General features: G+C 36.6%; 1 protein-coding gene across 4 annotated transcripts in view; it reads left to right on the top strand.

The window, feature by feature from the left end:
• IKZF3 (IKAROS family zinc finger 3) overlaps positions 1–12,830 on the top strand; it is an 84,777-nt gene that overhangs the window by 16,233 nt on the left and 55,714 nt on the right. For 3 of the 4 annotated variants that reach the window (XM_036756561.1, XM_036756563.1, XM_036756564.1), the window contains exons 2-3: positions 4,175–4,228; positions 10,176–10,292. In XM_036756561.1, the coding sequence (XP_036612456.1) occupies positions 4,175–4,228; positions 10,176–10,292 (171 nt within the window). The remainder of the gene's footprint in view (positions 1–4,174; positions 4,229–10,175; positions 10,293–12,830) is intronic. The other variant, XM_036756562.1, reaches the window with a different exon arrangement.

Raw genomic sequence — 12,830 nt, forward strand, 5'->3', positions numbered from 1 at the left:
AGGGTGTATTGGGTGAAACCAGCTTCACTTAATGATGTCTTGGACACTTGGCACTACTCAAGTGGGAACAGAGTAATCGTATGGTGAGGATTATCCAGGTCTGGAATAGTGGAAGGTCAGGAGTGCAAAGAACTCTAGGGGAATAATTTAGCAGCAGTCCATGGGGTCACTCCCCTGTAGATGGAGCTCCTGTGTATAAATAAAAGGAAAGCTATAGTAGAGACCACTAAGTAGTGCAGAAGATAGAGCGCCAGGCCTGGAGTCAGAAAGACCTGAGTTCAAATTTGGCCTCATACACTTACAAGTTGTGTGACCCTGGGCAAGTCACTGAACTCTGTTTGCCTCAGTTTTCTCATCTGTAAAATGGGCTGGGGAAGAAAATGGCAAATCATCCACTATCTTTGCCAAGAAAACCCCCAAAATGGGTCATGAAGGTCAGACATAACTGAAAAATGACTGAACTGAACAGTAGAGACACTGGACTAGGAAACTAGAGATGGGTCAGAGGATGAGCCAAGGGACTTGGGGTGTGGTGACAGATGAGGAAGAGAGTGGGAGAGGCAAAAGGAATAGGAGGTTGTGGTTGGAGAGTCAAATCTTCAAAGTTTGGGATCTTAGAAGTGCTGTAGTTTTGAGAGGCAGCTTTGAATGAATGCTCCTATAAAGCCAGATAATAAAGTCATATTCTGTACCTCAGTTTTACTTTCTGTGAAAAGGGAGAACAAATAGTGCATTTCCTATCTCCCATATAGAATTTCTTTCTGGGAGTATTCTCAGAACAACTGCAGTCATTCATCTTAAATGAATGATTGAATTATTTGTGGGAAAGTATTCTATTCTTACTCTTCAAGCATTTTAACCAGGCATTCTTAATCTGGAGTCTGTGAACTTGGTTTTTAAAAAATATATTTTGCTAACTGTATTTCAGTATTATTGGTTTCTTTGTAATCCCATGTGTTGTACTTTAAAATATTATTCTGAGAAGAAGTTCCTAGGTTTCAGCCGACTGTCCACAAGTTCCATGAAAAAACAGGTAAGAAAAAGGGCAAGAACCCTTGGTTTAGAGGAACACCTTCGTTGATACTTCATGTAGGCTACATATATAGCTTTCCATTTCATATGGCATTACCTGTGGTGCTAGAGCATTAAAAGTGTGATGAATATGTGTCATCAAAAAAGACCACCGCTTATATATTCTCAGCAATAGTGGTTAATAGTCCATGGCCATAGCAACATTGGTTGTCCATGGTATTAGACAACTGATAGGAGAGCATTTCTTCTTCATTAAGCCTTTGCCTTCATTTTTGATTCCTCTTTCTTTTCTTTTAACCATAGCAATTTGGGATAAAATAAACAACCAAGAAGCAAAAGAGCATGATAATTCGATAATTTTGCTTTTATAAAGATGAAAAGAAATATCAACAGATAGACCTTGCTGGCAGCTGGCAGCCACCAACCTTGTTGGCAGCTGGCAAATTCAGAACAGGATTCTATTCTAGGATTTGATATTTTGTTCTCCATTAGTGCCCACATTTCCTACTGGGAAAGCAGAAGACTGAGTAGAGATCTATTCTGTGAAGTTGAGAGCAGAATTTTTTAAACACTGTCCTGACTTAAAGAATGATTTGAGAATTCAGAAATAATGCTGTCATCCATCTGAATTGTGACTAAACTTAAAAATTTTAGGAAGTTAAATCAGTGGAAATGAGTACCATTTTGAAAACAAGGTAATTTAAGGGAGGAAGCACTAAAGAATGAACATTTACACAGGAACTTTGCAGAGATCACAATGAACTATATACATCTGCCATCAAAAGTTTTTAGATTTAATTATAAGCTATGCTCTTTCATTTTGAAGTTAGGATCTCTGAGGAAAAAACTCTGGCTCCTCTCCAAAAATTCTAGTTGGAGAAATGCTTCCTAGGACATCTTTTGTTGATTAAAAGTAGACTCTAATGGGATTAAAACAAGCTTAAGACTTGTATTGCTCAGTGATAACTTGTTAAAATTCCCAGGATTTACATTGATTTTTACATTGATGTTTGGAAATATTAGTAGGACACAGTTTGGAATTCATAATCAAACAATTAATAGGCTATTATTAGAAGCTGCAAGATAAATAATTTGAACTTTAGTAAAGTTCAGAATAATTTTAATATTTTCTTAAAAGGTAAGCATCAAGGGGTGAAGTCTTCATGGAAAACCTATAATAATTTAATTAAACTCATAGAAAAATAGCATTAGAATATTTCTTTAGTAAGTCACAATAGCTTTCTGATGTAGATACACACACACATATATACAGATGTATATTTGGAAATGTGCATATGACTCAGTTATCCATATTTCATCAGGATTTTTAGCATCATTTTAGCAACTTTCTCACGTCATGTCCCTCACCTGCTGCAAAGTCATGACAATTTATTCAAATAAAATAACTTTGTAGAGTGCTTTAGTCCTTCCCAAATGCCATATTGTTCAATAGTTGACTAGTATAGTACCTTAAACATTTTTGGCCCTCAACAAAACTTTTTGAATGATTAAATTATGAAAAATATTGATAATTCTACATGACTATTCTGAGATCACATTGTGGGAGTTTGGAAGTTAATATTAGAAATTAGCCATTATTCAAATGTTTGCTGCTACTCAACATTTTTTCATCTTAATTTTAATGCAAGCTTGAAGGATTATTCGCTTCTTTTTTTCTTTGGCCCTGATCCAGAGATCTCTTGTGTCAAAATAGCTCTCCAGTGTTGTCAATACAGATCAGTAGAGAAATTTAGATACTAGATGGTTCATTGATATTGGTATCACCTTGGATGCTTTTGATAATTTAAGGCTGGTGAAAGTGGTATGATTAAGATTCTGACAAGACCAATAAAATCCAGAGTTTTTCCATCTGTTGTCAGATAAATTGAGATTTCATTAGAAAAAGATTGCTGTCAGATACCAGGAAATATTCCTGCTCAGTTCTCTAGAACACTTTTCTTCTAGAAAACATTTTGGTGCCAGGTACATCACCTGGGCAGCTCAGTAGATAACACCAGATGGAGACTCTTTAGGAGCTGCTTTGGGGTACATTTTAGAAGGACTAAGATAGTTAAATAAAAACCAAAATAGTTCTGCATTCGGAGATCTTAACAAGGTAGTAATCCCTCCCTTACATATACTACTGATTCAGGAGTTGGCAAGGAGAGGGAAAGCGGAAGGAAACAAGAACCTAGAATGTAGTGTTTTAATTTTATTTTCTTCAAATAAATTATCTAAACTGAAGCATTAAGTATTTTACATTGCCTAGAAAGGCTTCTCCTAGTTGGATTTATGTCCTTTTATTAAACTATAAATGCTAAGTGGTCAGAATCTCCAGTTTCTTTTGAAAATCGTACTTATTTGTTTCTGTGTTGATCGTAGTGCACAAAGACAACTCTAACTTGGTACTTGATACTTGGGGAAAAGAAATGTGTTTTAAGTTGTTTAAATGTCATTGTTGAGGGAGGGGAGGGAGAGAAGGATGGAATTTGGTACTCAAAACTTTGAATTAAAATATTTTTTTTGATGTCAGTGTTAGTGCGACTATGGTTCAGAGACCAGGGCATTTTGTCTCAAGATAGATCACCAGTCAGGCTCCATATTGTTCTGTAGTTACCAAAAAATGCTTCCCATAAATGCTACTTAGATGTTCTTTTGAGCATTTTTCTTGTTTGCTACTAGGCATCACTTTGGTATAAGGCTAAAGTTTTATAATTGACCTTTCATCTTTCATAAATTAATTTCCCTTGCCTCTGTGTTTTGTAGACAGTGTCTGAAAGCTAACATGAAACAACTCCAAAATTGAGAATCAGATTTAAGCCACAGGAGCATCCTGAAAATTCTGTTCTTGTAGAATGTTGTTTCCACATTATACCTGATACCACTGAGCCTTCTCTTTGTAATTCTTGGGAGAAGCTTCATTTTTCGGGGATCCTGGCATCGGAATGTTCCTCTTAGGGAATGGTAGAGAGGATGAGGAGCTCTTTTGAGTAGAAGTTATATATCCATTTTGCAGATGGAAAAGGTGCTTTCCAAAAAAGTACTTCATCCTTGTCCTTGCTAGATTTGGATTACCAAAATACTGCTTGAAAACAGTTTAGATCTATGTTGCTAATATATACAATCTCTGCTGTCTTTTTAGATACCCAATCAACTGTGGAGCTGAGAAATTCACAGGAGCAGCCTGTGTTCACAGGTATCATCAGGTTTTCCGTCATTAAAAACATTGTCCTTAAGCCATGAAAGGACGGAAAAATGTTCTCTTTCAGATTTTGGTATCTTGTCAGTCTAGTGAAAGTGCTTGGAACTCATCAGTTGAGAAATTGGTCATGTCTTTATGATACCAAGATAACTATTGAATTAAATCCCCAAATAAGTTGCATGAGTTTTGTTTTGTTTTTTTTAATCATCATGGCAGCCAATCCTGCTCCCTCCTACCACTTCTGGTCTAGGACTGAATTTTTCATTTTTTTAATTGGTTGTTTTGCTTCCAGTAGATCTTTATTATCCATTCAGGAGTTATCTGTTATCTGGAAGGTAATGAAGAGTTAAATTTTAATTTGATTTAATTTAATTTAATTTAGAAGAATGAATCATTAATATTAACTTGATTTTCTAGTAGGGTCCAAAATCTTAAAAAAAATAACACCTTGAAATATTGAATAGGATGAGGATGCATGGTCAAATATTGAGGGTTTTTATACATTGGAAATTTATTTATAAAAGGTTAATAGCGACCATTGCTTTCTGAAGAGTGAATATGTTCATTATGCTATACATTTAAATCCAGGTGAGGTGAATTTTTTCCTCATATTGTCAAATTAACCATTAGTCATTCTCTTAATACCAAAGAAGCATTTGGTAAATTACTAAAAGAATACCATGTTTCTTGTGTCATAGCAAACTATAAGTCTTTGAAAAAATATTTTAATAGTTGACCGATAAATGAATAAATGGCTACGTGAATGTTTTCCCTGGCAACAAGAAACCCCCTTTATATTTAAATCTAAGCTTGTCTTACTTAAGTAGCATAAAGATAGTCCTTTTCCCAATTTTTCTTCTACCACTCTAATCTCTTTCTTTAACCCTTCCATTATCCATTTTTTCTTTTAGGCTTTGCTTACAGCTGTTTTCATGTTGTTGTCTTCTTCTGAGTTTGTGTCTTGGTCTTGCTTGCCACCATAGTAACTTTCTGTGGTCTGTTCTTTTGTTGTTGTTGTTTGCTTATTTTCCAGCCTATTTCTTGCTTTTGAACTTTATGTTACAAAGTTGGGCTCTGCTCACCTGGGGGTAGAGAAGCACTTTCCCAAGTTTCAGCCTTTTTCCGCACTGCTGTTTTCAGAGCTAGTTCTGGGAGGTCTGCAAGTTTTTGGTGCTTCCAAGGTAGTGTGATCCAGGGAGAGTTGTGGACACTGTTGTCCTGGTCTGTGCTCTGGTCTTTACTCAGGAAGGGCCATCGCCTTGCTCCCTTGCAGCTGCAAACTCTAGCACTCCTGTTGGCCCTGAAACTGACTAGGTACCCTGCTCTCTTGTGACCTACCATAAGCGCACCTCTCTGTTCTGGAACTGCAACCCAGAACTGCATATGAACAATAGAGTTGCCAAACAGTGTTCAGTCCTGTGCCCAATTTCACCTCTGGGTTCTCTGTAATCTTTCTGACCAGTTGTGCAACTCCCTTATTGTCTCTGGACTAAGAGGTCCCAAGGCTGCCACTGTGACTGTTGCAGCTGCTTCTGTAGCCCATCACTACCATTGTCAACAACCAGTTGCACTCCAGACTTGCACCCACCCTGGTGTCATAGACCTTTCTTGCCCACCATCCAAGTTGTCTTGGTCTAGAAAATGTCTTACCCTAACCTTTTGTTGACTATGCTGCTCCAGAATTCTATTTGAGGTGTTAATTTTAAAGTTGTTTAGAGAGAAATACTGTGAAAATTTGGCTAGATTACTGCCTCTGCTCCACCATCTTGGCTGCAAGTAGCATATAGATATTCCTAAAACACAGTGACTGTGTCATGCATCCTTCCTACTCATATTCTTGAATGGCTACCTCTTCTAGATAGAAACTAAAATCCTTGGTCTGTCATTTAACATAACATAAACAATCAAGCTTCCTCTGATCTTTCTAGTCTTATTTCATATTACTGCCCTTGCCATGCTCATTTGTCTGTACAAATTGACCTGCTCTCTGTTTCACCATGCATAACATTACGTCTCTTATCTCTGTGCCATGCCTGAAATACCCTTCTTTCTTGCCTCAGCCTTTTGGAATCTCTAGTCTCCTTCATAGCATGGCTCAGGTGCCACCTTCTACATGAAGCTTTGACTCAGACCTCTCCCAGTTATTAGTGCTTTTACTCTTCTGAAATTGCTTTGTGTATACTTGGCATTTGCTTGCTTATATACATCTCATATCCTCTGTAGAAGAGTATAAACCCCTTGAAGGCAGGGACTGTTTTGTGTTTGTCTTTGTAGTCCTAGCTCCTTGGGCAGTGTCTTGAACATAGTAAATACTTGATAAATGTTTATTGAATTAAATATTGTAATTTGTGTGCCTTCTTAATTTATGAACCAGTTACATCCTACATAAAATGGCACTTACATTCTATCATCTTGGATTTGTATTGTCATTTATTCCTATACATTTTAAGTGTACGTTGCATATTTAATTATTTCAGGAACAAGGAGGGCAGTCCACTTTTTAGAACTGATGTCTTAAAACTCCCGTGCCTTACCATGCAGATACATGATATATAGAATTTGGAACTTAGAGTTTTTACGCATCAAGGATTTCATTCAATATTTACCATATACTGACTTTCTTTACAGAATATACTTTAGTAGATATGTTTTTTCCATAACCTCATTTACTGTCATATGTATTCTAGTAAATATGCTGGCCCAAACATTAGTTTCGTTGTCTATTTCTTGGGTTGCTGCCTTTGCTGTGTTCTACTTTCCTATGCCTTTGGTTCCAGGTTAACTTTTTAATTTGTAAAAACTGCAAAATTCAGTAAGTGTTAGGCCATAAGACTTGAGAAGCTAAAGGGAATCGCATATGTTATCCTGCTTGAGGATATAATGTCAATTCTGGTGCTTTCAAAATGGGAGGGTGATCAGTAGATTTTATTTATTGACAGAAGCTGAGTAATTTTTCGTTTTTTGTGCTCTGCTTAATTATTTAATCATGCTTAAATATAAATGTAATTCTAGATGCTTTATAATGATAGTAGATGACCTTTATGTCTATGTAAACCTGTGTAAAATGCTTTTCAAACCTTTAGTGCTATATAAATGTTAGCTTTTGTTATTACATAGCGCCTTAAGGCTTTACAGAGGGCATTGCAAATATTTTCTCATTTGCTCTTCAGAACAAGTCTCAGGTTGGTACTACAAGTGTTATTAATTTTACAAATGAGGAAACCGAAGCTCAGAGAAAGAAAAATTATTTGGCCAAGGTCAAGGTCTCTTGGTTGGTCAGTGATGGAGGCATAATTTGAACCCTGGTCTCTCTTGACTCTGTCTAGTATACTTAATGGTTCATCGTGCTTCCTTGTAGGAATCTCATCATTAATTGGTCAAAGAAGTATAATTTTCTTTTAGATGTATTTTTAAAATTAAATTTTATTTTCAAATAAATATCTGCCTACTGTCACTTCCACCTCCCTTGACCCCCAATTGAAAAGAAAAAACCCTATTACATTTTAAAATTCAATTTTATTCTATGTACTGACACCTCCTGCTCAAAAACCCTATCATAAACAAGTATAGTCAAGCAAAAGAAATTCCCACATAGACCATGTTCAAAAAATTCTTTCTCAAACACACTCTAAGTCCATCACTTATCTATGAGAAGGAGGGCAGCATATTTCATCATGAGTCCTCTAGAATTGTGATTGGACACTGCTGATCAGAATTCCCAAATCTTTAAAAGGTGTTTGCCTTTACAGTATTGTTATTATTGTATAAATTATTCTCCTGATTCTGCTCATTTCATTCTGCATCAGTTTACACAAGACTTACCAAGTTTCTCCGAAAACATGCCCTTCATCATCTCCTGCAACGCAATAGAATGTCATCATATTCATATACCATACTTGTTCAGCCATTCCCCACCAGATGACTGCTACATTAGTTTACAATTCTTTGATACCGCAAAAAGCTGCTATAAGTATTTTTGTCTATGAGTCCTCTTACTCTTTTTGTTGGTCTGTTTGGAGTATAGACAGTATTGCTAGGTCAAAGACTCTTACTAGCCTCTTTTTTGGGAGGAGGGTACAGTTCTAAATTGCTTTCTAGAATGATTGGACCAGTTTACAGCCCCACCAACAATGTATTAATGTACCTGTTTCCCCCGTCCGCTCTAGTATTACTCATTTTCCTTTTTTTCCCAATTTAGCCAATATTTTGGGTGTGATGCAGAGTCATAGAGTTGTTTTAATTTATATTTCTCTAATTATTTTTTCATATGGCTATTGATAGCTTAGAATTCTTCCTCTAGAAATTGCCTTTGACCATTTGGCAATGGGGGAATGACTTATTCTTATAAATTTGAACCAGCTTCCTATATAACTTGTAAATGTAATGTTTATCGGAGAAATTTGCTGGAAAGATCTCCCCTCCCCCCCATCATTTACCTGCTTCTCTTTTAATTTTAGCTGCACTGGTTTTGTTTGTACAAAAACTTTTTAATTTTATGTGATCAAAGTTCTACAGTTTACTTCCTGTGAACCCTTTTATCTCTTGTTTGGTCATGAACACTTCCCCATCCCTTTATTCATAGTTACATGTGATTTTTAAAGGCTTACTACAGTATATTTTTAAAATAAGTTTTTGTTGATGTATTTGTTCTTTTCATGTCATCATAATTTCCCCCAGTATCCTTCTCCTACTTCCTCCCATATAGCCGTATGTTATAACAAGTAAAAAGAAGAGGAAAAAAATCAGCATAACTGATCAATACATTGAAAAAGTTTGAAAAAATGTGCGGTGTACAACATTTGTGCACCTCTCATCTCTACAAAGGAATGGGGTGGGGGTATCTTTTCATATCTTTTCTTTTGTGTCATGCTTGTTCTGCATAATTTTGTAACATTCACTCTGAGTTTTTTTGTGGTTGTTCTTTCCATTTTCATTGTTGTAGTCATTTTGTATTTTGTTTTCTTGGCTCTGCTTACTTTACTCTGCATCAGTTCAAAGAGATCTTTCCATACTTCTCTGCATTCGTCATATTTATCATTTCTTAAAGCACAGTAATATTTCAATACCCAATTTGCGTAGCCATTCCTCAATCAATGGATATTTACTTTGTTTCCAGTTCTTGCTATTACAAAAAATACTGCTACGAGTATTTTAGCATCTCTGAGGACTTCTTATCAACAAGCTCCTTGGTATTTAAGGCTAGCAATGTAATATCTGCAAAGGGTATTGAGTATGGACATTTTACTCACTTGGTTTGCATCATTCCAATTTGTTTTCCAGAATGGTTCTATTGATTCACAGCTCCACCAACAATGCACTAGTGTCCCTATCTTCCTCCAACTCCCAACTCCTGCAACATTGACTATTCCCATCTTTTGTATTCTTTGCCAACTTCTTGCTATAGCCTTAGGTAGGATTTAATTACATCTTGAGGCAGTTATATTTTCTAGACAAGGAATACACCTTTGTGTTCCTAATAAGCCATGGGAAAATAGAACTTGATATGCAAAAATTTTATTTCCATATATCTTTCAGAAATATTTTGGTTTTAAGTTCAATACTTAGTTCTGTTTGTTATCCATTAACATTTATTGAACACAAACAGTAACAGCATCCTACTAAATATTATGAGAGTAGGAAGTACCAAACTAAATAAAAAACAAACTCTCTTTCACATTTTAGTTCTGGCCAAACAAATGAAATACCTACTAAGATTTAACTGACCATGTATGAAGGAAAACTGCATGAGCTTGAGGGCATTGTTTAGCTTCTGAAGATTTCATGTATTTTACCAAAAAAGCTTAATATGCCACCTACTACCAAGGGTTTGTATGAAGCAGGTCATTGATTGTCTTATTAATAAATGTCTTATGACATGTTTAAGAGTTGAATTGTAGGTAAATAATTAAGATTGTTATTATTTATACTTTCTTTCATTTAGAAGGCCAGGTGATTTTGAAGGACTACAGTTCAGCCAAACCTCAGGAGGTAGAAAATATGGACAGTGGAGAAGACAATAAAGACCAGGTCCCACCCAATGAAGATGAGGATATAGGAGGTAAGTTGGAATTTACTTGCCAGAAACTAATGATTAAAGATTTGATTAATGTTCAACTTTTAAGGAAAATAAGGAGCTGTCTGAGGATAATGGAAAACAAATTATTTGGGGAAGGATAAAACAGTTTGGTTCAATTACTGTGCCTTCTTTAAATTCATCCCAAAATTTCATCACATTTTTAGAACATAGGATGTCTCACCAGTCTCCTAAATAAATGCACAGCTTACACTGAATTTGCACTTATCTTTTACATTAATGTTTATGTTGGCACAGACATATAACATAAACAGTCTATATTGCTTTTTGGAGTCAGCCCTAGGATCATTATATATAATGTGTGTCTAAATGTGTGGCGTATTGCAAAGACACTTTCCTAGGATCTCTGTCTTTCATTGAAGTCTCTATAGTAAATATTTAAAGAGGTCATGAAGTAGAGCTGTGTGTCTAGAACCTCTGAGACTGAAATCACAGCATCAGCTAACATTCCAGCTATGCCGAGCTGTACATTAGTTTGTGCCAGTTTTAAACCACAGAGACTGAAAAGTGCTGCTTGGCACAGGATGTGGTCATTTGTGCTGAGGAAGGCATATGGTGCTCTACCAGCTCCATGAGACTTCTTGAAGGTGACTTATCCATGGCATTGCACTCTCATCAAGGCAGAGAGTGGCTCCAGCCTGGCATGAAGTTTTTTTTTAGTAAGGACTTGCACATATCATAGTGTTTGAATTTGGAAACCATTGGGTGTAGGGGGTTTAGAATTGTTTGTCAAAAATTCTTTTAGACTTGAAACATGGCGTATGATTATCCTGTTTAGTAACAATTAAAACTGACAACCCCTTCACCCCACCCCTCCCGAACCCCCAACCTAAGACAAGAAGCCAGAACCATTCTTTTTATTCATGTCAATTTTTGAAAACTATTGTGAAGGAATACGGTGTGGTAGGTAACAAATGCAACCTAGATAGCAATATGCCATCATTGTCAGTGACTGTATTCTAGAGGAATTGACCCAAGTGGCAAGAGGGAGACTCAATCTCTGGAGCTCATGCATCTTGGGACATAGTTGATTGTTATAGATAATCTAGATATATATATATATATATATATAGATAATAACAAGAGCTAACTAACATTTATATACAATATTTATATATTTCAGCACTGAGCACCTGACACACAGATGCTTAATAAATAATTGTTAATTAGTGCTTTATATATTTTATTTCATTTGTTCTTCACAATACCCCTGTGAGGTGGGTGCTATTATTATCCCTCCCTATTTTAAAGAAATTAATTCAGCCTATTCACTTGAAGGTCAGATACTGAAGCCGAAGATTAAATACTTTGGCCACATAATGAGAAGACAGGACTCATTGGAAAAGACCCTGATGTTGGAAAGATTGAAGGCAAAAGGAAAAGGGGGTGGCAGAAGATGAGATGGAGAGAGTATCATGGAAACAATGAACATGAACTTGGACAGGCTTTGGGAGATAGTGGAGGAGAGAAGGGTCACAAAGAGTGGGACAACACCGAACAACTGAACAACAACAACATTTTACAAATAAAGAAACTTGAATCTGAGAGCAGTTAAGTGACTTGCATAAGACCACACACAGTGTCTAAGGCAGGATTCAGACTCAGGTTTGAGGATTTTAGAATCATAGATTTAGAACTAGAAGGTACCTTAGAGTCCATTGAAGCCAACTCCTTTATTTTACAGCTGAGGTAATTGAGACTCAGAGGTTAAGTGACTTAACCAGGATCATACAGCCAGTGTTTGAGACAGGATTTGAACTCAAGCCTTCCTGACTATAAGAGCAGTGCTCTGAGTCAACAGACTTGAAGTGTTTACTATGTTCCAGACACAATGCTAAGTGCTGGGGATACAAATACAAGCAAAAAGAAAGATAGCCTTTGCCCTCAAGAAGCTTCCATTCTAACGGAGCTGAAAGGTGGTGGTGGTTGCTGGAGGGTGCAGTGGGTAGTAAAGGGAGGGTTCTAGAGATAGTGGCTAAACCCAGAGAGTCAGAAGCAGACCTGGGGGAGTAATGAAGCATGTCTGGCCTGAGCCCTGCCACACAGTGGAGGTTCTGGGAGGACCCGCCAAGGGGAGCATGGGCCACAAGGTGGAGAGATGTTCCAGAGTGAGATCACAGGTACTAAGTAAACTTCTTGCATGAGAAAATAGCTGAGTCCAGAGCGTCAGAAACAGAACTTCTATTTCTATTGTACCACAAAGTTTACTAAGCAGGTGAGTAGGACAATTATATCCAACTGTATTTTATAAATCCTTTTATTTTCCTTTACTATATCTGCCTACAATGTTGTTGCCCTTGATCATATGCTCCTTGAGAGTAAATGGTTTTGTTTTTTTCTTTGTATTGCCATAATTTGGCAGTGTCTGTCCCATAGGGACGGGGGTAGGGATTGAACCTGTGATTTTATTCCATATAGGGAACTCCTTCCCAGGTGAAGAAACTCCCTCTGCCAATGCAGATAGGCATCTTTTTTGCAGTTTATATACCAAGAGAGTTGCCT

This window comes from Trichosurus vulpecula, chromosome 4 (genome assembly GCF_011100635.1).
Source record: "Trichosurus vulpecula isolate mTriVul1 chromosome 4, mTriVul1.pri, whole genome shotgun sequence".
Taxonomy (NCBI): domain Eukaryota; kingdom Metazoa; phylum Chordata; class Mammalia; order Diprotodontia; family Phalangeridae; genus Trichosurus; species Trichosurus vulpecula.